The sequence below is a fragment of the Antedon mediterranea genome, chromosome 11 (assembly GCF_964355755.1).
Source record: "Antedon mediterranea chromosome 11, ecAntMedi1.1, whole genome shotgun sequence".
NCBI lineage: Eukaryota > Metazoa > Echinodermata > Crinoidea > Comatulida > Antedonidae > Antedon > Antedon mediterranea.
This window is the reverse complement of record NC_092680.1, coordinates 551645-575016: the sequence shown is the minus strand read 5'-3', so window position 1 is coordinate 575016 and position 23372 is coordinate 551645. Positions and strand designations below refer to the sequence as shown.

General features: G+C 29.0%; 1 protein-coding gene across 6 annotated transcripts in view; it reads left to right on the top strand.

Moving 5' to 3' along the window:
• The window catches only part of LOC140061955 (protein phosphatase EYA1-like), a 121679-nt gene that overhangs the window by 77551 nt on the left and 20756 nt on the right, over positions 1 to 23372 (top strand). For 3 of the 6 annotated variants that reach the window (XM_072107982.1, XM_072107983.1, XM_072107987.1), the window contains 11 exons: positions 7328 to 7446; positions 8948 to 9037; positions 9803 to 9889; positions 12909 to 12996; positions 14606 to 14766; positions 15090 to 15194; positions 15372 to 15466; positions 15961 to 16111; positions 16247 to 16264; positions 17295 to 17431; positions 17708 to 17791. In XM_072107982.1, the coding sequence (XP_071964083.1) occupies positions 7328 to 7446; positions 8948 to 9037; positions 9803 to 9889; positions 12909 to 12996; positions 14606 to 14766; positions 15090 to 15194; positions 15372 to 15466; positions 15961 to 16111; positions 16247 to 16264; positions 17295 to 17431; positions 17708 to 17791 (1135 nt within the window). Of the gene's footprint in view, positions 1 to 3186; positions 3314 to 7327; positions 7447 to 8947; positions 9038 to 9802; positions 9890 to 12908; positions 12997 to 14605; positions 14767 to 15089; positions 15195 to 15371; positions 15467 to 15960; positions 16112 to 16246; positions 16265 to 17294; positions 17432 to 17707; positions 17792 to 23372 lie in introns of those variants that run through there. The other 3 variants (XM_072107986.1, XM_072107985.1, XM_072107984.1) reach the window with 3 other exon arrangements.

Sequence of the window (23372 nt, the reverse complement as noted above, 5' to 3'; positions counted from 1 at the left end):
ACACAAATTCAAACACTGTTATAATTATTTGAGAATATTTGAATTGCATTTTATTAAATAAAAAATCCTCGCATGAGAGATCAACCATATAAAATACATCAAAATAACATCAATAATATAATTATATTTAAATTTTTTCAAACATATTTTTTAATTTTGTAAAATGATTTGATCAGCAGTTTTATTACTAATCAACATTTTTGTTGAGAACATGTTCCCTATATTTTCAGTAGTTTTTCCCAAAGATATTTTAGTTAGAAAATTCTTTTTAATGGTTTAAATATTATTATGAATGAATAAAACTTAATTAATATTTGGATAATTTTGATAATGAAAGACGTGTATTTGTATAGTGATCTAGAATATAGCAAACTAAAACACATCTGTATTTATACAAAGACGCAGGAATATTTAAAATTCAATACTGCCAAGATTTCATTTAGCAAGATTGTAAGTTTATATAACAAAGACGATGGTCAATTGCAATATTGATGGTCAACTCTAATCTTATCTTGACCGGTAATCTAATCACAGTGTCCGTCGATTTCAACCGATCATTTTAAATTGATCGAAATCAAATCAAATGTGTGTGCCGTGATTATTGTATTTCTGCTCGACCTTTATGCAAAAACATGTCTTGGGGCTGTTTGACCGTGAGTAGCAGAATCTGTGTCTCTCTTTTTTGTTTGTTTGTTGTGATATGTTTATTCAAATGCCTGCAAGCAAAATTCAGATTCACAATTAAGAGAATCAACTGTGGCATATTCCTGAAGAAAAAAATATCTGAAGTCTGTGTACTGCTTTCTAATGCATTAACTTTTGTCATTAAACATTTTAAGAAGAATAGTGTGTAGTGAATGTGGACGGTTTCTCGAGTTTAACCTCCGCATGGTTTAACCTATATACGTGCTTTGTACTAGGTCTTGTCTCCGTCGTCGTTTGCTGAAGAGTAAATTTGTGGTATTTTAGTAGACCCAACCTTGTGTGTGTTTGTGGAAAGACCTTTGCGGTTTGATTGTGTTTGTTCGTTTCTTTTTCGATCGTTCTTTATATTTACATTTCAGTGATGTAACAGAGGTACAGTGATTGATCATGTACATAGAAGCTTTATTTTGATTGGTTAATTGATAGATTGATTGGTTAATTTGCATTGATTTGATTGGTCAAGTAATAGATTGATGGATTGCTACCTTAATTACTGTTGATTTGATTGGTCAATTAAAGTGTTTGATGGATTTTCATCTTACTTGACTTGTATGCCTCTATTTTAGTATTTGATTGAAGATTCTCTGTTTTAATTGATGGATTTGTTTTTTAATTCTAATTGATTAATTGATCAATTACTTTTGGAATTCTGTTTGAAAATATCACTTAGAAATTGTTTAAATCATTACTGATTTATTTATTATTTGAAATCAACAATGATTTATGGTTTGATTAAAGAAACAGGTCGTTTTGAAATAAAAATCTATATATTTTAAGTTTTAATTGATTATGAAATACTAACTTCATTTCGTATCATATAAAATTAAATTGTTTTAAATATTTTTGATAGCTCTATTCAAAATAAATTAAATATTAATTGAATAAATGTAAAATATTTAAATTTATTGCTTGAGAAAATTGTTCTCTTTTTCATTTTATTTTGTGTATTGTAAAACGTTTTCTCATTTTCTCTCTTTTATTTTGAAAAATAAATGCTTTTTCACCATCTGTCAATCAATATATTAGGCATACTTGATAAAGTCTGTACTTCTAAGTCTACATGACTTTATTTGAATGATAGAGGGCCTAGTAACATATTTTTGTATATCAAAAATTGTCAAAATACTTTTACAAAACTATCCTTGTTATATATCTGCAAGGTCACAAAATATTTGAATTTAATTATATATTTTATTTTATAATGTTATTCATCAAATTAAATTAATTACTGTTGCTTGATTTTTATAGTAATGTGTTACTTTTGTTGAAGATAACTGTTGATTCAATAACATTGTTAGTAAAAACAAAATTGTTATATAAAATTTAAAAATAAATGTATCATTTTAATTATTTATAGATTCATATTTTATATTTTTTTTATTATTTAAATAAAATTCTGACATAACTGTTTGTTCATTGTATATCTGTTAATTACATCTATAGGGCTATTATTTACTAGTGTTTTTATAGTGTTCTATAGGGCTATTATTTACTAGTGTTCTTATAGTTTTCTATAGGGCTATTATTTACTAGTGTTCTTATAGTGTTCTATAGGGCTATTATTTACTAGTGTTCTTATAGTGTTCTATAGGGCTATTATTTACTAGTGTTCTTATAGTGTTCTATGGGGCTATTATTTACTAGTGTTCTTATTAGATATTTAACAAATTAATATAAACTATATGAATAAATAATTAATACAGAGATATTTTTATTTACTGTTTTTTTAAAAATATTAGTATACAGTAATAAATATAATTGTTATAATATTCTTGTAAGTATAATTTGAAAATAATTGTAACTGTCTTTAGTGGAATAATTGTTCATAAATATCTATATTATTACCATAAAATGTTGTTACCATAACATTTTTTTACCATTAAATTTATTTTATAGAATACCCAGGAGAATACCTGAAGGATTTTGAAATAAAGATAATACTTGTATAGCTTCATCATAACTGTCTGTGCTATCAGTTCTACCAAACCCTCTCATTCTAGTTGGTAGAAAATTTATGGCTTAACAAGAAGTTTATACGTCCTATGGGAAACGCATGTATTAACTAGTTTAGCTAACACAGCAGGGTAAGAGTCCATAGAAGTCCACCATAGTAGATATCTGTAATAATTGGAACTGTAGGCTATGTACAGAGAGAGCATCTTACACCCCCTTCTGAGAGAATACACCTGCGGGGTAATTGGTACTGTTTTAATTACACAGACGTAGAATCTTGCTGGCTCTTCGCTGCTCTCTCTGTTTATCCCCCGAGGACATACGTTAAAATGTTGCTTCTTTCTCAGTCATTTACATACAAGGAAGCACTTTGGATGGTTGTGCATCGGCCTGATCCATTATTAGTAGTGCTCACTCACTCACTGAGATAAAGCAATAACCAACCACCAGCTCTTCTCACTGCATTGGTGTATAAATAGAAGCAATGTATACAGATATCATATGCATAGTGTAACTCTCTGCTGAAGGAACAATATTCTTACTGTGAATTTTAACTGGCTATTTTGATTATCATTAATATTATTATACAGTGGTTAGCAGTAACTGTCTTTGGAATTGATTGACTATAGGAAATGCCTTTTAATGCTGACTGCAGGTAAAGACTAGTTTTGTTGTTATGGTATAGTTAGGCTAACATGTGAGTATCTTTATCAGTGTTCAAGTATTCTATATCATTATTATTATGTAATTGGAGAAATCACTGAAATAACCTATACTCTGGACTTTATTATTTTACTTTGTGAAACAAAGGGATCATTTTACATATTTTGAGTAGAGTTTTCAATGGGCCAACCATTTACTAGTCCTTGTTGCTTGGGTAGTAAGATAGATACACATGTGCCATGTGTATGGAAATTCAATAAGAATTACTGTATCAACTTTTTGATAGGAAAATACAACAAGGATTAGTTTTATTCTAATAGGTATACCTACACTTTATTTATATTTTTTAAATAATAATCAATAATAATCAATAATAATCAATAATAATCAATTCATTAATTTTTGTTGGTTTCAGCCTACAAAATGTTCTAAAGTATTCTTATAAATTTATAATGTAGAAAAAAAAATTATTCAGATTAGATTTTTTTACTGTACAGTCTTAAGCTTGTTACATTTTTCAAATAAAACAGAATTATTTTAAGGTAAATCATGATTTTAAGCAATTATTTTAAGGCATGGACTTAGTGGAAAAGTAAATAAAATTAACTGGTGACAAGTCATAGGCATACCCAGGAGTCCCCATCCTGCCCAGCCCCTCTCTAACCAACTCCAAATAAATTGTTGAAACTACAACTGTCAAAGATTGTCAAAATCCTGAAACCTTTTTTAATGGTTTACATTGTTTAATTTAATAGAGGTAATACATTCTATCTAAACACTTATGTTATATATTGGTTCCTAAGTACTGTGTACATGAAAACAATAATTTATTGAAATTTTAAACTCATAATGGTTTATTATATCCTTTTGAACTTTTACCTAAACAAAGAGGTGAAGGAAAACATTAATTTTAAAAGTGACATTTGTTACTTGTATACTAATAAATTTCAATTTGCTTCATTTTAATAATGGAGTACTTTTAAAGGATCCAATCATCCCTTTTCAAAAAGTTTCTGAAGAGGAAAGTTTGGTAAGGGTTAAGTTTGCAAAGCGGTGAGTTTGCAAAGGGGCGTGTTTGCAAAGGGGGTGAGTTTGCAAAGGGTGAGTTTGGGAAGGGGGACTGATATTGAATGAGGTGATTTTGAAAATGAGTATTGTTTCAGATGTGTATTTTTCTCTGTATTTTTACCAAGCTCCTTTGCCTTCAATAGGATGTGGGTTATTAGGTTTACCACACTTAAAACAAATGAGGGATGGGATATTTGAACTTTTCCTTACTGTAAAACAGTATTACATTGGTAAAGATATTTTTTATGCATTTGGTTGCTTTCTCACTGTTTATAACACACTATTAATACAGTAGTAAGAATGCTTTGGCTGCTTACTTGAAAAACTGAACCAAATTCTCTCTCAATGACACTATAATTTGGACACCCCCCCCCCCCCCTCATAATAGAATCTGCCAAAGTGAAGTGCTTTTACTAAAACGCATCTTCCTCTACCATAGAGGTTGAAACAAAACTGGTGCTGAATAATCTCTACATACATTTTTTCTTTGTGATAAAATTGTTGACAAAAATTTAACTGGTATCACCAATAAAGTATTACCATTCAAAATCAAAGCATCGAGTTCATCTGTACCTTTAAAGCTAGGTTGATTAGTAATTTTTGTTGATGGTAAAATTTGTAATTCAGAGAAATTGGGCAATAATATCATTCCGTAGTTTGTGACCTACTTTATTTGACCAATATGGTTTTCTAGCCTCCTTTCTTACATCTTACAGTTACACTTTTAATCTTTCCACACATCCTGTTTTCATGTGGTCTGATCTTATGTTATCTTGTTTATCTTACACTCTGCATTGTATAGTTTTCTTGCATAATTTCCTCATGTATTTCTTTAAAAAAAAAACATATTTATACTTTCATGTAACCACATTTATGATTTTATTATTGTAATACCGACTAACTTGAACAAATACCATAAATAAGGATATGTGCTGTTTGTGTCATTTTGTTTTCTATGATTTTTGTCAATACTGTTCACTGGCTAGAATTTTGATTCCTTCTTTGAAGGAAACTACATTTTTCATTAAAAAGTTTGAACTTAAATTTTTACAAAAGGGCGACAGACAAAACTGTTTTTATAAGTTATTATATCTGTGATCTAATAAAAGTATGAAGCTTGTTTCTCGAAAAAACTCAAAAACAATATTTACAATTTAAAGTTTAAATTGGATACTATTAAAGTATTTTAATTTATTTAGTTCACATTTATTTACTCATCCTTTATAAATATAGTTTCATAGCATAAATGATGGCAAGGATCCTGCATAGAGAAGTTTACACTTCTGTTTTCGCAGGACCCTTTTACATAAAAAAACATAAAACAATAAACAAAACATAATAGATGCAAAATAAAAAAACATTTCCTATATACATTTTAGAGTTGTTCATCATCAAAAAGCGATAGTGTTTTTCTAACATGATTATTTATACATTTTTTCTTAAAAAAGAAGATATTCAGTTTATTACTTCCAGTACATGTGAATTCATTCTTTAGGCCTATATATTATAGCAAAAGTATGAATACATATAATATAAAACAGGCTATGTGTGTATACTCGCACACACCAACACAACGCATAATATATGCATATATATTTTTTGAGTGAAGCATTTTAAGTTCTGTAATTCGATAAAATGTCTCTTTTTACATATTTTTTTAATATTTTATAATTTTTGTTAACAATATCTAAGTGATTTCTACAGAGCTCGTTCCATAGTTTCAGTCCATGTATACTGATAAAATTTAGCACAGCCAACAGACAGAAGAGATAATAATACAACAGGAAAAAGATGTATTTTAAGGTCCTTTTTAACATTCTGAAACCATGGTTAATTCCCAGAATTCATTCTGTTAAACTGGTTCCAAGTTTGATTTTATTTAATATAAAATATTATAAGAACGAATTAAAGATAAGGTAACAGAGATCATAAGTGATTGTAACCTGTGGGACCCTGGATAGTAATGTGGACAAAATATTGTGGTTATAGGTTATAGTATCTATTGATAATTGCTATACCAATTGCATTGTTATAAAGGAAGTACATCTTATCGTTGTTCCTATTTATTAGTTTGGTATTCTACTTTAGACAAGCCCTCATAATTGTCAAGGAAATCGTTGAATCATTTTAAACGTTTATGATACCAGCAGTACTTACAATAAACCATTTCTCATTGTCCTTAAGATAACCGTTGTCCTCTTAAAATCTCCTTAATTAATTGAGATTTTTATTTCGTTTTTCCATGGTTTGTTTAATCATTGTAACATTTTTACGAAAATGAGAACCTCCTGGAGCTTTACAATTTTCTTTGTTCAAAAAGTGCTAAGTCTATTGCGTGCCTAGCTTACCTGGATAAACCAACATTAGCCTTTCTCTTCGAAGTGAGAGAACAATGATAAAAGTGACTAATACACACTACTGCAGACTGCTCATTTTCACCATACAACTCTTATTGTTGAATAACTTTGTCCAGGTAACTTCTAAAACCACTGTAGGTTTTGTAATATATTTCCCTACGAATTGAAAACCGGACATTTTGGGGTTAAGAGAGTTGATTGTTTCTCTAATTGTTATTCAACTCTATTTAAGTATTATTTATTATCATTTAAGTACAAGTTGAGTGTTTTGTAATATTCATTATCAGCTGTATACATATATGCACTTTTAATGTCAAAATCCGGGAAGTATGTAACTGAAAAATATCTGAACTACAAATAAATATCTAATCCAGTAGCAGTTCCGGGAATCTGACTAGGAATTGGTGTTTTAATTGTCCAGGAAATGTTTATTGTTATAAATATATTGAATTAATATTCTAGCTACTTATTTTGTCAAACAAGTATAAACTGTACAGAAGCCTACTGTATAAAATATTTCAATATATATATATATGTCAATTTAATGATTTTTAATTTATAAATATTTTCTTTTCGTTAAGGTCTATGGAAATAGGGCAACTTGGTAGCCCAGGGCAAGTATCTACAGGTCATTCAAGTCCAGCTAACCACACAAGCCCAAATGGTTCAGTGTGTACGATAACACCTAATGGCAATAGTAGTAAGTACTATTTTAATTTACCAAATTGTACCTCATTGTTAAAATTACAATAAATAATATTGTATCGTAATTTACTGTTTATAGAGTATACTCCCACTACCTAATACCAAAGTTTGTACCCAGGCGCGTGGGGCTAAGCCATATAATATTAAGATAAAAGTACCATCATCCATCATCCATTGATTCATCTTGATGAAAACCCTCAGTAAAAAATATGTCCTCATGTTTATACACAGACAATTGTGAAATTCTATTTTCATTATTAGAGAAGCTGGATGACCCTTTGTCTTTTAATGTATTCATCAATTCTCTAATTAATTTCTCATTGTTTATGTTTATTATTATTCAAATACATTGTTTATAATTGCATAAGAACATACAGAATGTACTATTCTACCTGAAATTTAATGCAAAATTTAGTTGGTTATTTTATCATTTTATTATTTTTTTGAAATTTGTTTTTATTTTAATAAATTGAAAATATGCTATGAATTTCTTATGAAAATAACTGACCAAAGTTGTGGTCATTGTTGATCTATATCAGTTGTCAGTTACTGGACTGCAACATGTGTTGCTGTGCAGTCATCTGTGGGCCTTATTGTTGACCTGTCCACTCTTCTGTTAATTCTCATGGAAGGGTATCCATTTAATATTTTAGTATAGGAGGACAATTGCTTTGTCAATAATTACATACATGACCTTTATAAATTTAGGCTACAATTGCTTATGTTATTTATGTATTATGCATAGTTTTTGTTCAGGGATGTGAACTTGTAATTTATGGGTAAAAGGGTATCATAATTCAGTTTATTAAAACTCTGTAGTATAAAATCATATCTGTATTCTTTGTCCTACCTATCAAAGTGATTTATTTTGCAAGAAATAAATACTAGTAGTAATAATAGTTAGATTTAAAAATAAAGTACAGTAATTGAATTTAAAAATGAGCATTGCAACCCTCACACATATCCAAGATGACCTCAATCATCAGTGTTGACCTAGGTTTCTATTTATATTTTTTATTTTTCATAAATGTAATGTAATGTTGCTGTATTTTATTTACAAATGTAGAGAGATAGGTTCAATTGGTAAGGTGTAATTAGAAGAGAATGTTGATTCCAATAATTTACTATAAATAGTATTTTGACCCCTCTCTGTCATGTGACGGCAGGCTACATTGGGGCTTCGATTCCTTTTGTCAGCATTTTTTATTATACCGGAATATGTTATTATATGTTTTAAAGTTTTGGACATGTAAAGTATTGTGTATTTGTTTAAAACACATTTTGTTGTCGCACTTTACATGCTCATTTCTTTATGCTTCCACCCACACACACACTGCTTTCTTTATGAGGATCTATACTTTGGTATTTCCTCATTGTTTTTCATGTGGACCTAGGTCTTTTTGCTTTTTTTCCTTTGGATATTTATACCTTTTCATTTTTTCTATATCTAATTTACTTTCAATTTTCCTAACAATGTTTCTTCGTTGTTTTTGTAGCTAACCATGTTCCAATGGCAACAACTGTTGAATCCACAAGTCTAACAGATTCTACAAACTGCTGGAATAATCTTTCCAACTCCACAACTAGTGAGTACAATATATTGTTGTCTTATCTCTTTCAAAGTATTATAACATTACTAGATATATTTAGATTTGAAAAATCTTCCATATTATCCAAATTGTTTTTAACTATTTTATATTATTTCTTATTTAAAGTATACTGTCTCTGTTCTGTCCCCTTTTGGTAATCAGAATGACACAACATACAAAACAGTTAAATAAATCAACAGTTATTATTACACTTACGTTTTATAGCAAAATATAATAAATCACACCTCAATAATAATGATGATTAAACAGTTTAATTACATTTCCTGTTTATTAATTAACCTTCAATGGGTGATTACTATTTGCTTAATTAATTATAATGATGCAAGTGAGATAAGGTTAACGACATGTCAACAATGTTGATTACTTTTTTTTTTAGTGCACAATAAGTGTACAAGTACACTCATCATAGAGTACACTTTGTATTCTGTATACAAACAAATCTGCTTCACTTACGTATTGGTACATCCATTCTCAACATTTATATTGTCACAACATTCTGTAAATGTTTTATTTTATTAATATACATATTATATGTTATCATTCTTGGTCCTCTCTCCATAACAGTTGTCATATATAATGCTTTGTATTTCTTTGTTTTTTTCAATGTAATATGTATCATAGGGACAGTTTGTCTGAAATAAAGTTGAATTGAATTATATAATTATATTATATGTTCATCATATGTGCCTTTATAATTTCTCAATTTGTTATTGCTATTTCTTCTTTTAAACCTCTCACCAGTCAAGTCTGAACCTATTAGCCATTGCGCAACACCCACCTCCTCTACTGTTGGGGGTGCTTTCCACGATCGTTTAGAAAACTTCACAGGTGAGAGGCATTGCATGCCTTGGCGTCAGATTGAAGTGGTTTGTTCAAGCATTGCTCTTCTCATCAATAGGCTCGATCCCTGCATAATACTCAGTAATCATAATTAATATTTGTATCATTTTTTTATCGTCCATTACCACTTCCTGCCATTCTAATAATAGTTTTAAGCTAACATTTAAAATGTAGATTAAAGTACAATATATACAAGTTGTTGGAGTATATATAGATATTCATATCTCTAATTTTAATACATTGAGAATATAGAGAGAACAATTATGTTCAAAACCATTATTGTCAAAACCTTTTGCAATTTAAAATTATCTGTTTTCAATTTTTATTAATTAAGTGTGTAGTAAGAACAGCTAAAACAAAACTAGTATTAGATGAAAAAAATTAAATATTAGTTTCCTTATAAGAATATTGGCCTATAAAATAAATGAATTTTCCAATTATTGATCTAGAATATTTAATTTTAAATGCAAGGGGTAAACAATTAAACCAGCAAGCTAGCAATAACGATTCCATCCTTTGGGCAGGTCTATTGGGGAAGGAGGGATAAACCTAATAAGAGAGCCATTTTACTACAGTAAAACATAAAGAGAAAGATAACATAAGAGAGCCATTTTACTACAGTAAAACATAAAGAGAAAGATAACATAAGAGAGCCATTTTACTACAGTAAAACATAAAGAGAAAGATAACATAAGAGAGCCATTTTACTACAGTAAAACATAAAGAGAAAGATATAATGAAGTTATAGTGACACTACAATAAATACCTTTTAATATGACAACACTTTCCTGTCTTTAATATGGATTCAACTGTATGCCTACCAAATGTCCACTTTTCAAAATTAAGTTTAGTAAATTGGTAAATTTATCAATAAAGTAATGAATGCCCGTGTTAAGCTCTGTCTGCACTATAAAAAAATTGTGATGTTCCCAAATATGATAGTGATATACCCAATTATGGTAGTGATATGACATCATCATGTCCATATATAGGTACATCCCATTTTTTGTCACATAAAGTTTGATGGTGTAGACAGAGATTTAAATTATGTTTTAAGTAATTTACCTTTAAGTTTCAGTATACATAGTGGTTTACTGCTTATCTATCTGTCGTCAGTCCATAAAAACCCTTTATCCATTCATTTTCATTACCTCCAAATATCCACAGATTCACTACTTTTACTAGTCTGCTGCATGTATATCATGTGCTTCTTGATAGATTTAGTTGCATCACTTCAGTAGCAGTGGCGGAACCAGAAAGGGACAACTCAATTCAACTCTTTTTTTTAAATTTAAAAATTACAACAAATATTTTTTTTAAAGCAGAGGTATACTACGTCTAATGTTGCTAATTTACGTATAATAATGTTACAACCTACGACCTCTAGCGGTCCTGGCGAAGAAACAAAATTAAACAAATTTACAGCTCCCACACCGATTTTGTCCTTTATTAATTTTATATGTACATAAACAAAACCTTTCTGGATCCGTCACTGAGAAGAAATTATTAAGCTATGTAAATGTTAATAATTATTTTAGATAACTATTATTTGTTTAAAATAATATAATAAATTATTACAATTAAATTTAAGTTTCCTGCTAATAATTGATGATATTTTATTACTTTATTATTTAAATAAGATTGTAAATCATATCATAATATAATGGATAACACAGGAAGTTGTTTGCTTTAATAGTTCCTTCTGTTAAATTTGAGAATATTTTGAATTTTAAACAAAATTAAAATTTCATTTCAAACCCAAGTTTTATTTATATTGGAATATCGATTTTGATTTATAAAAATATTAGTAGGTTTGCAATTCAAATTTTGAATATACAGTTTTAAAATATTCATTAATTTATGCCTTTTAGGCTGGATAGTTTAATTGTCATTTTTAAAGTAGTATCTTTCTGGTATAATAGTTAATTGTTCCTGTGATGTTAGCCTGACATAATGTCCTTTGCTGCCTACTGAAGCGACACGAAATTGATGAGCTAAGTCTGTTTATTATGAAGGTCTGATGCTGGCCTACTGTAAAGCACCGGTTATCTCTGTCCAATCGTCAGCATGCAGACAGTGAAACCGCAAATAAAGAGTCGTAGGCCGATGATTTCTTTCCGCTACTATCGAGTTACAGATGGGAACAGAGACCGATTCTGTAGTTTCTTTCTCATGACCTTTAGGTCACTCAAGCAAAACTGACCAACTGTTTGCATTAATTAGCTAGGACTAATCAAATCACATTTGCATAATTTTTGTTTTGCACAGTAACAATCACGCATTAACAATTAGCGTTGCTGTTTTTTTACGTGATATAAATACTAATGATGGTCCTTATTTACCTCGTGCGAGATAATAATTAACCTTTTCAGATCGTTTTTAACCCATTACTTACACTTTTTAACAAGAGTTCCCTTACCCTAGTACTGCACTATTTTTTGTTTTACAACAAGTAGGCCCAAACATCTCCGAAAACCGAGAAATAATTAATAAAAAAACTGCATGTTATTATAGCTGTTAATTGTCTTTTGATTTTAAGAAATAACATAGATAGTGCTGATCAAAACAGCTAATAAATGAGATTTGGTAATATACAGTAATTGGCAGCGGTTGACCTATGGTGTCCCCACCAAACAGTGCATGACCTTATGATACTCATTGGTTAGCCAGTATTGAAGAGGTTGTACTATAGTCTTTGTTTATGAATAGGGTTTAAGGAATATTGTTCTTCCAGTTTGTAATCTGTAATTAATATAATTAATGATGTAATTATTACAATCTGATGATTGTGACAAAACAACAAAATGTATGATGATGAAATTGTTCATTCAGATTATTAAAAAAACATTGAATTATATTGTCACCAAAATGTTATTAATTCAGCTTGAGTGATTCAAACGCATTAATCCAAAATATTCATCTTGTATTTATTTACGTTTCCAAAAGTTTTTACTGGTATGAACATGAATTATAAAATGTTTTACATTTCCATTTTCACATTTTCTAGGGTCAAGTAACGGTATTACAGGTCAAAGTTCATTGGACATGAATTTACGGACAAAAAGTGAATATTCGGCAACCCAGTATTTTGGAAGGTACACAATTTTCTTTATTTTACACTTGAATTTGTTTTTGCTGTAAATTATTTATGGGTCTCAGATTCCATATTTGATTTAATACCAGAGTACTGGAAATATAAAAGAGAATATTAATTTATGATTTTGTGATTTATATGAATTATTACTCTAAAATGATACTAATAGTTTCTTACTGTACAGCTTTAGTTAGTTTCCCATTTTGTAATCTTAAAATTGTAATAACTAATTTATCTGTTAATTGGCAGAGTTAATTTTATTTTTGTTGAATCAAATGGAGCTGGCAGTTCTTCTAATCTAATTTGCCGCTGTGTAAATAATTAAGCATGACCAATTGAGTATAGACTACAACCAATGAACCAATCAGAAGGAACGTGCTAATGAGGCTAATGAATAGATTATCATTAATAACAATTTCGTAAATAAATCATATGTTTTCCTGCTGTGAGAGGGACTAGTTTAATTCAGAACTTGGAGAAATAATTTCTGTTCAGGTATTATTTTTAACTCGGTTTTTTTAAGTTTTCGTAGAAAGATTAAATAATATTTAATATATTTTTATTGGTATATTAATAATAATAACCCAAAAATTATGATAATTTTTAACTGATTATTTGCAACATAAGCATGGATCATGTGATGGTGTATATTTCCTTTTGCCACTGTTTTGCCACTGTTAGTTTGTTGTGATAAGTAGAAAAAAAAGAAGTTCATTTAGTTTATCAAAGAAAATCAATATTTGTTTATATTTAATAATTTAAAAATGATTACTATATATAATTTCAATGGAATTTATTTTTTCATTAATTTTTTTTATCCATCCTGAAACCATTTAATCTTTTTAAGATATTTAATTAACAATTTATTATAATAAATCCATTATTATTATTATAACTTGATCATACAGTGTCTGTTATTATATTTCAGGTCAGATATAAATAAACACTCTAGTGAGGATAATATATTGTTTATTGCATTTACTATCTTTTATAGATTTAAAGGTCATCTCTACATGTATATTTTTTTACTGTGGGAATTAATTAATTATTTAGTAAAGTAAAGAATGAAAAACACATTTTATCCAGAATGTATTTTTGAGATAAATATTTGACAGTGATTCTTGTCTATAACACCACCAGTCTTTACTTAAAAAGTTCTTATTCTTTCACTAGATTTTATTAAATTGTCGGTACTTGAACCTTGCTTGAAAAAAAAAGTTTTGCAAACTTATTTCTGAAGATTTTTGTTAGAAATGCAGTGCAGATTCAGTAAATTACTTAAGTCTTGTTCACACTGAACTTGAAGGCTATGGGTGCTCTTAACCATTGTTCGCACTTGGTTAGTTTACCAAGAATTAACAGCAACTTTTCTACTGAGCAGACAGTGTTAGGTAAAATTAGAGGGAATTGTAGCCAGTGTTCAGATTGGATTTGTTTTGATTAGCTGCAACTCGGATTTAAGACTAAATTGAGCCCAATGCAAGGTGCACTGACATAATTGTGTAGTTAGTTGAGTATATGTTTAAAAAACAACATTTAATGTTTCAATGTGACGAACATTTAATGTTTCAATTTGACATTCTATTTACTGTTTCTTCTTCTTTTTCCAGCCAAGCCTACCCACATATTATTCAACCAGGACAAGGCAGTAACTTTCAACCTTTAAACACGCCTCAGGGATCATATACATCTTGTAATCCGTCGCCATACTCCTTCCCTTCACAATCAAGCAGCCAAATGTCGTATTCAGGCCTTGCGATGCCTTATGGAGGTGTGTATTTTACTTTTCAGTACTATTTAGGAGAAACATATATTGTTATTTTCCTTTCCCCTTCTGTCAATTTTCCTTCTTTGCCCATCCACCATTTCTTCTTTCTGCCCATCTTCCTTCTGCCCTTTCTCCTACCTTTCTCCTTCTTTCTGTCCATCTTTTCTTCTGATCTTTTCATCCTTCTTCCCTTTCTTGTTCATTTGACTGATAATTCAGTGGCAAACTTTACCAAAACATTCTTAATATATCTCAAATGCCTTTTCCTGAAAAAAATGAAATGAACATTGGCTGTAACTAACATATTTATTTGGTACAATTTACAGGCAAGAACTCATTAAAATCAGAAAGTCAGATACAGAGTCAGGCGTTTCCAACTGCCTATGGTTCAGGCTTCTCAAGCACACAGAACCCATTTTATTCAATGCCAGGTAGAAATTACTATCATTATATAATTACTGTACATGTTAATGTTTGTTAGATAACTATAATTCAAATACAACTTAAAATTGTTCAACTAAATTATGAATTTTGTATATAGAGAAAGTTGATTAGATATTATTTTGAAGTTTATTCACATTTATGTTATTATTATATTGTGTTTTTAGGAAGTAGTTTTACAGGTACAAGTGCGTACCCATACCCAACAACAAGCAATACACAAACAACAAATACACAAGGTTTTGGCAGTACTCCACAACAGGTAATAGCAACATTTAAACTTTGTTTGGAGTCAGTTATATTAAAATATTAGGAAGCTTTTGATTTGCGAATAGATGTGTTGGTCACTGCCAGAATCTAGAAATTATCAAACCTGTGGCGAGATTGGAGAACGCAATGGAGAAGATCACTAAGTACTTAAATAATTAATATTTATTATAGATTAAGTAAGCAGAATGATTATGTGTAGGCTTACAATTTTTGTAAGCTTGCATTTAAAAATTGATATGAACACTTCTGACCTGTGATGGCATTATAGAGGAATGTATTGAGATGATTAGAAAATACCATTCACTTCATTATATCCTGCCAGTCTAACTTGTTGCTATCATTATTTTAGTAAAGCATTGTACATTTCTGTTAAAAAATCTGTTTATGGTACATGAATATGTGAATTTCATATTTACAATTTCTTCTCTGAGTCTAGACAATTGTGTAAATAATAAATTTGATTAGTAACATTATTTATTCTTGTAGGGTTTAGACTATAGTGCAACATATCCAAGTGCATATGGTAGTACATTAAATCAATATTATCCTGGCTATTCATCCTACATGAACAGCTCAATACAATCGTCTATTCCCACTACAACTACAACCTACCAATTAGCACCTCTACCGGAAGAAAGTAAGTTCAAGTTCTTATTTATAATGTATTATGTAGGTAAAATGTATGGTGTTTGTTGTTTAATTATTTACTTTGTGAAACGTTTGTCTTATGTGAGATATACCATACATCTTACACACTTTCTTTATTCTTTAGGACCTATGGTAGAAGAAAGTAAGTTTATAATACTTGTTATTACAAATGAGGGTGAAATGTGTTGCTATCCTTTTCAATCGCCTATCAAAACTCCAAAAGTTTGTACCAGCCCCAGTGTTTGTAAATTCCAGAGTTTTGCTAAGCAATGGATGTAAATAGTACGACTGAACTGGTGGTCTAATGGCATGGCATCCTCCCTGCCAATCAAAAGAGCAACATTTTTCACATATTTCTCATCTATACATACTTTTATGTGTCATAATGTTATATGTTACACTATTGATTTTAATATATTTTACACATTATTTTAAATTACTTTGCATGAAATAAATTATGAGATTTCTACATAACGTTATTTGTTTCATATTTTTATTGGCAGTCTTCAAATTTAGCTTTAACAATCTTGCCAAGAAATATTTTACAAAAAGCAGTTGAATTCGGTTGATTTTTTATGCCAAATTCATCAGATTTATTCTTGTTCATTTTTGTTATATTATTACTATTATTGATATCATTTTTATTAATACATTGTTGTTGCCATGTTGTATATATCATTAGTAATATCGGTATTGTCATTAATACAGTATTATTTTATTAATAAATAAGATTATCATTGTATTAATATTATTATTAGTATATATGTAAATTCTAAAAGATAAAAATATTTAAAATTTCAGAAGTATAAAAAAAAATTATCATTAAAATTTCATTTAAAAAAACCAAAATTATCTTATTCTTAATCAGTGTTTTGTAATCCTTTATCAGATCTAACTAATACTTCTATTAAAAAGAAGATAAAAAAATGAATATTATTCACAAATTATTATTCACAAATTATTATTCACAAATTATTCCATAATTGTGGAATTGTTAATTTCTTAGACAGTAAATTTCATATTCCCCCGTTTATTAAAAAAAAAAAGATTAGCAATTTTGTAAATTTCGTCATTATTATTAAGATTAATAATAATAACTATTTGTTGAATAATCAATAAATCACATGTATGCAAATTTTCTAATGAACCTTGTTCCCTAATTTGCATTTTAGTTCAAACGTTCACTGATTCACCTGTAAAATTAGATGATTTAAATCGAGGTGGTTCTAGATTAAACAACAAACTAAATAGGAATAGGTCATCAAGAGGTCGTCGCAATCCATCACCCCCACCAGAAAGTGATTTAGAGGTCAGTTTTATTGAAATGAAATTTAAGTTTTACATTTGTTATTTGCTATTATAGGGACATATAGTTTATATAATTTCATAACTTCTATGTTTATTGTATATGCAAATTACAATAAATGGTAGTAATTTTACACTGATGAATGAAATCCAAAAAAACTTAAATCTGAAAATCTGTGTAGTATTTTTTGTTCTCTTTTCAATCAAAAACAATACGCCATCCTTAGTGTATCTGATGCTAGTAAACGCTTTAATTATGAGTTGTTTTTTTTTATTTCAGAGGGTTTTTGTATGGGATCTAGATGAGACAATTATTATATTTCATTCTTTACTAACTGGATCATATGCATCACGCTTTGCTAAGGTAAGCGCATTTTATATTACTAAATAACTACAAAATTAAAGTATAAATATCCGATGAAAAGTGCGAAGAATTTGGAAGACAATATTTAGACGTACAATTTAGTAGTTTAGGTTCAATCTTTCGCCTGCCACTTGTTGCATATCTTTCTGTTTTTTAATTAATGCAAAATTAGAATTCTACTTTTTTAAGATGTCATTATACCAAAAACAAATACGTTTGTTTATTATTACTGTCTTATAGCATCCATTTTATATACACTGTCTATTTCACTGTTTAGGCAACAAACTAGATATTAGAAATTAGATCCAATTTAATTTAATACAATCTAAACATTTTATTTATTTGGATTAACATTTTAAACTGTTTATTTTTGTTTGGTAACATTGGAATTATTTCATTGTAAATGACATTTAGTATTTGAAAAAATTTATTTGGATAATGTTGGAATATTTATTGTTGAATGGTATTATTTGAATTATTCGTCATATTAATGACATTTATGATCGTTGAATGGTAAATGATTTCTCCGTTATTTGTGTGAAGCTGATGACAAAGTCCTCAATAAGTTTAATGATAGCCAAGCTGGCAACTTGTCATTATAAAGGTGTTCTAAATCAAAGCTACATGTAAGTGAACGTTAACATTTAATGCAATAGGCATAAGCTTATAGGCTTAATTAACTGGCTATTCTTAACCATTACGTTTCATGATGTGCTTATATACATTCGTCGTATTATCTTGATATATCGCCAGGATTTGGGACGTCATTACCACTGGTTTCTCCCGATTAAACCGGCAATGATTTGTGTTTCGTTTCTGTCGTTCGGTAAATCGTGGTAATTGGGTGGACATTTTTAATGTTATGGCGATGATGAATGGTTGTAGAATCTCTGTAATTTTGTTGTCTGATCCACAGCATTTTTAACGATTGTAATTCATCGAGTGAAACAAATTGTGTTGTGTGTAATAATTAGTTTAGTTGGTAAATAATTTTCCAGAGAACCCATTACTTTTCTTGGTGGATTTGTTTAATGATGTAATCACCAAAAAACAAAATAATCCTGCAATGCATTTCATTGATTGGCTTTCTGATGGATATTTAAACATTATAAAACCATGAGTTACAAATTTAAGAAATAGATGTGAAAATTGTTATCTTTATAGCTTCATCCCCTGTTCACAGCTCTGTTAGGATTATCTACAAGTTCCTATGATAAGTAAGGTCTTGAACTGAGACTGTATCTATCAACTTCTGTTTCTTATGCATTAGTTTACTCTGGTCTTCTCAACACAATTTCAAAAGTTCAGAAATAATATAATTTGATTCATTAACAACTAACTTAATTGTAATTTTGAATTATATTAGCCTTCCATATTTGGGGATTTGAAACATATTCAAGATCTTAAAATAGAAATAAAAGACATCCAAAACATTACTTTGAGTCGAGAAATTTAAGTTTAATATTGAACATACAGGATGGAAAAGAAAATGTATTAGGAAATAGAAGATTAATAGAAACTTTTCAAGAACTAAACTACTGTACCGTATATGAATTAAAATATCCAAATTAACCGATTTACTACTAGTTATTATTACTAGTTATTTACTACTAGTTATTACTTCTGTTTTGTTAGCTTTTCCTTCTATTTGCCCTCTTCTTCTATGTGCACTCTTCTTTATGACTGTAATTTTTGTTGGTCTATAGGGCCTTCATGTCAATCTGCCAAGCAAGTCCTTTTTTTCTAAATTTGTGAGGGTGGTACAGGGTTGAAAACTCCGATATTTGTGATATATAGGCACTGTCAAAATGTTAAGACCATGGTAGAGTAGGCCTTTACTGCTGTATATGTTTAGAAAGAGTCAAAGAATGGTAGTTTCGGTGGTTTGTTAAAAGAAAAAACTTTATTTTGGCCTCATTTTTACTAACAGCATTATTTTCTCGGTTTAGTGACCAATGTGTAATAATTTCATTATTATCCAGTTATGTTCCATTTATTTGACCTTCTGAGATAAACCAAATTTAGACCGCAAGTGTGATTTCATTTTAAAATGTCTTCTTTTTTTTGCCCGTTCAATTGTATAATTCTGTAAGAATGTTTTGCTGACATTTACAGTTTTGTTAACATTGAAATGATATGTCATATCTAATATTGATAACAAATAATAATAAAGTCTATGAATAGATATGTAAGGTGTTAAAGCTATTGAATTGATAAGACTAGCATTGTTTTTGTAAGAATTTTGTTTTTAAATTTTATACACAAACTGTTTATACGTGCTAAAGGAAAATCCATTCTATGTACACTTAAGCTCATCCGAATCATATATTGTTGGTGTTGGTCTCTGTGTCGTTTATAAGATAGAACTTATAGGCTTAGAATATAACGTTAAAAAGCGCTTCCTATCAGATGTTTATCTGGCGTATTTTTGCGTTTGAATGGTGAAAAAAGTAAACCATGTTACAGACAGCAATTTAGCTCTGATAAAGGAAAATGTGAACTAGGGTTCATTAACAACTGTGTTATTTTATTGACCTTTGACCTTATATCAACTACAGTACCATCTTGATTAATTGATCGCCTGAACCCATCAATGTTTATTTCCGAGTACAAATTTAGAAATTAATTTATATTTAATAATAACTGTTTATTTGGCACTGTGCAGAAGAAAAAAAAAGTATGTATTTATAAGAACAGTATCAACTGATTTTATTTAGGTTTTTTAATATTAATAAATAACTTTTGTAGGATTTTTTAAAAATACATATTTCTTTTTATTTTGAAGTAAAACACGTTCTAAATTGATTTACGTCCAGTCGTTACTTACACACCTCATTAGAATCAATTCTTAAACATTTGTTTATCGAGGTAAAGTGCTCCCTCTGGGCTGAATAATCACATTTGCAACAATCGAATAATATTTTTACAAAAATCAAACACTATTAAATTATTCTTTGTACATCGGCTTCAACAAAGATGCATTGACATCACAATCACTTTTGTTTTATACATGATGACTTTTATAGTCATTATATACATAGTTATTTGTATTTAATATCGGCCATAATACCATCATCAAAAATGATTTCTTATCATTTTGCCACATTTTCTTTGAATAAATTTTAAAACTATCACAATATTAGAGTTCACATAAAAAAAAACAAATTAATAATGACAGAATTAGAAAGTGGAAGAAAGAAGCGTAAGTTTTGTTTCATCGTCACTGAACTTCTGCGTGTGTAGTGTACGGAATAATACCTGCGGACAAGAACTCTGAATTAAGCGTGTTTTCGTTAAATGCATCTTTGCAGAATACATTCTAATAATGATATAATGAGCTTGAACGTGCTTGTTGGATTTGATTTTGTCAAATTAATGAAATGCAAGTAGTAAATAATTTTCCTTAGGCCGTCAGTCGCCAAGTATTACACATTTTTGAGTCCTTGTTGAAATTCATAAGGTTTTTTCTTTCTATAGACAAAGGCATGACAATAGAAATTATTTATGTTCATGATTGATTTTACCTCTAGATATATTGCTTGCCAGAACTTTTTTAAAGATACACTTCTACCAAATAATATTTTAAAAATTGCATTAAGAATATTTTAATTCATTTAAAAAAAATACAGATTATATTAAGATAAATTATATCAGGATGAATTATATCAGGATGACACATTATATCAGGATGACACATTTTATTAAGATAAATTATATCAGGATGAATTATATCAGGATGACACATTTTATTTAAGAAAAGTTTTGTTCAATTTAATATACAAATTCTTTAGTATGTTATTTATTGCAAATAGTTTGATAATTTGAAACTGAATTTTTAATATTACAATTAAAATAATATTGATTAATTTTACTCCTCATGAGTAACAGTGCATGTATTTGTTATATTGCACATTAAAAGTTCTATTCAACGTTTCTATTTAATGGGTTTTTTTTGTTACAAATTATGTTGTGCCACACGCTGATGTCTCTAAACTAAGTGTGCGCCATTAAAGATAGAAGATTAATTGAATATTGAGAACAGTCAATCTTTCAACTCATGAAAATATTTTTTCCATTCAACTCATAATACATAAATATTTGTATACTTGTCTTGAATGTCCATTTTAATATTAATAGTGGCAAGTACTTTGAGAGGCCAGACTGGTTATTAGAAATCATAGTTTTAGGAATTGAATGTACAGAATAGTACATAGGTAAATTTATCTATGTCACTTGGAAATAGTACATGTATAAATAATAGTTGAAAGTTGAAGGAAATTTATAAATTCACAAACGATGAAAAATTATTGTTTTTGTACAAAATGATTTTCAATAATATTCAATATCTAAATAAAAAGAATTACATGTGAATATTATAATTATATCTAAGGGTATAACATTATTTTTTTCATAGCTAATATAATATAAAAACAGTTTTGTTTTTTTTTCTCCAGTATATTCAGCCAAGTAGTGTAATTAAAACATAACTCATTTGTAATTATTTATATGTTTAACTTTGATATCTTTATAAAGTATGAAACAAATATCTGAATAATGCTGATTTAATATAGATGTTCTCTACTTTAGTAAAACAAATTTAGCCTACATTGTCAGCATGAATGAAAACATCATTTCAACTAATTTCTCCATGTATTGTTGTATGAATATTCATATTTTCGATAACATTTTAGATAGTTGATTTGCCGTCACGGTTTCCCCGAAGGCTTCTCGATAGATAGTGACGGACGTAATGAACGCGCTCCAGGCTGTCTCGGCATCAAACGGATGCACGGCTTTCCAACCAAATCTCAAACATGCATTAATCGCAATAGCGTTATCGACAATAATGATAGCACAGCACATTCATAATTTCACTCGTAGTTTGAATACAGAGAAAGATTAACAAAAATTAATCTGAACTGAGCAAATTTATCTGTTTGATGGACTACTGTGTCTGGCTGTTCATTTCAGATAAGAACGCTACACACCATCGTGTCTTTGTCACTTTTACTTTCATCGGTGTTTTCGCATAATTTTAACGTTGTTTTTGGAAGTTTATAGGAAGTAAACTGAAGTACAAACAACATATAGGAAATGTGTCTATTGAGTCTACATCCTATCCTGTTTACAATCTGATGGCGGCATTATTGGTGTTGTGCCCATCTCAACTTCCAACATTCTTGGTTCAAACTAATTTTGAGTCCTTTTTTTGTTTAGTCTTATCAGAACATTCTCATAAAGATGAATTAATTTGTATATCAAGCATGAAGAAATTTGTTCTAAAAATGATTTTTAAAATATGTAAAACTATCTATTTTCCGGTAAACATGAGCATGCTTCTTCTTTGCTAATTATCGCAACAATGGCATGTCATCTTTCTTTAGCTTGGCATCCTCGGAGAAAGTGTATGTGTTGCCCCTGGCAATGCATCTACTCATTCTCAGTCCAACTGGGTTAATTGTTAGCAATGATAACATTTGACTGATGCCATTGTTTGTACGCAGCCTCCAGTATAGCCACATGTCCCTCCTAGTAAAATACAATAATCAGCTTTCCATAAACATGACTGTTTTCACTTAGT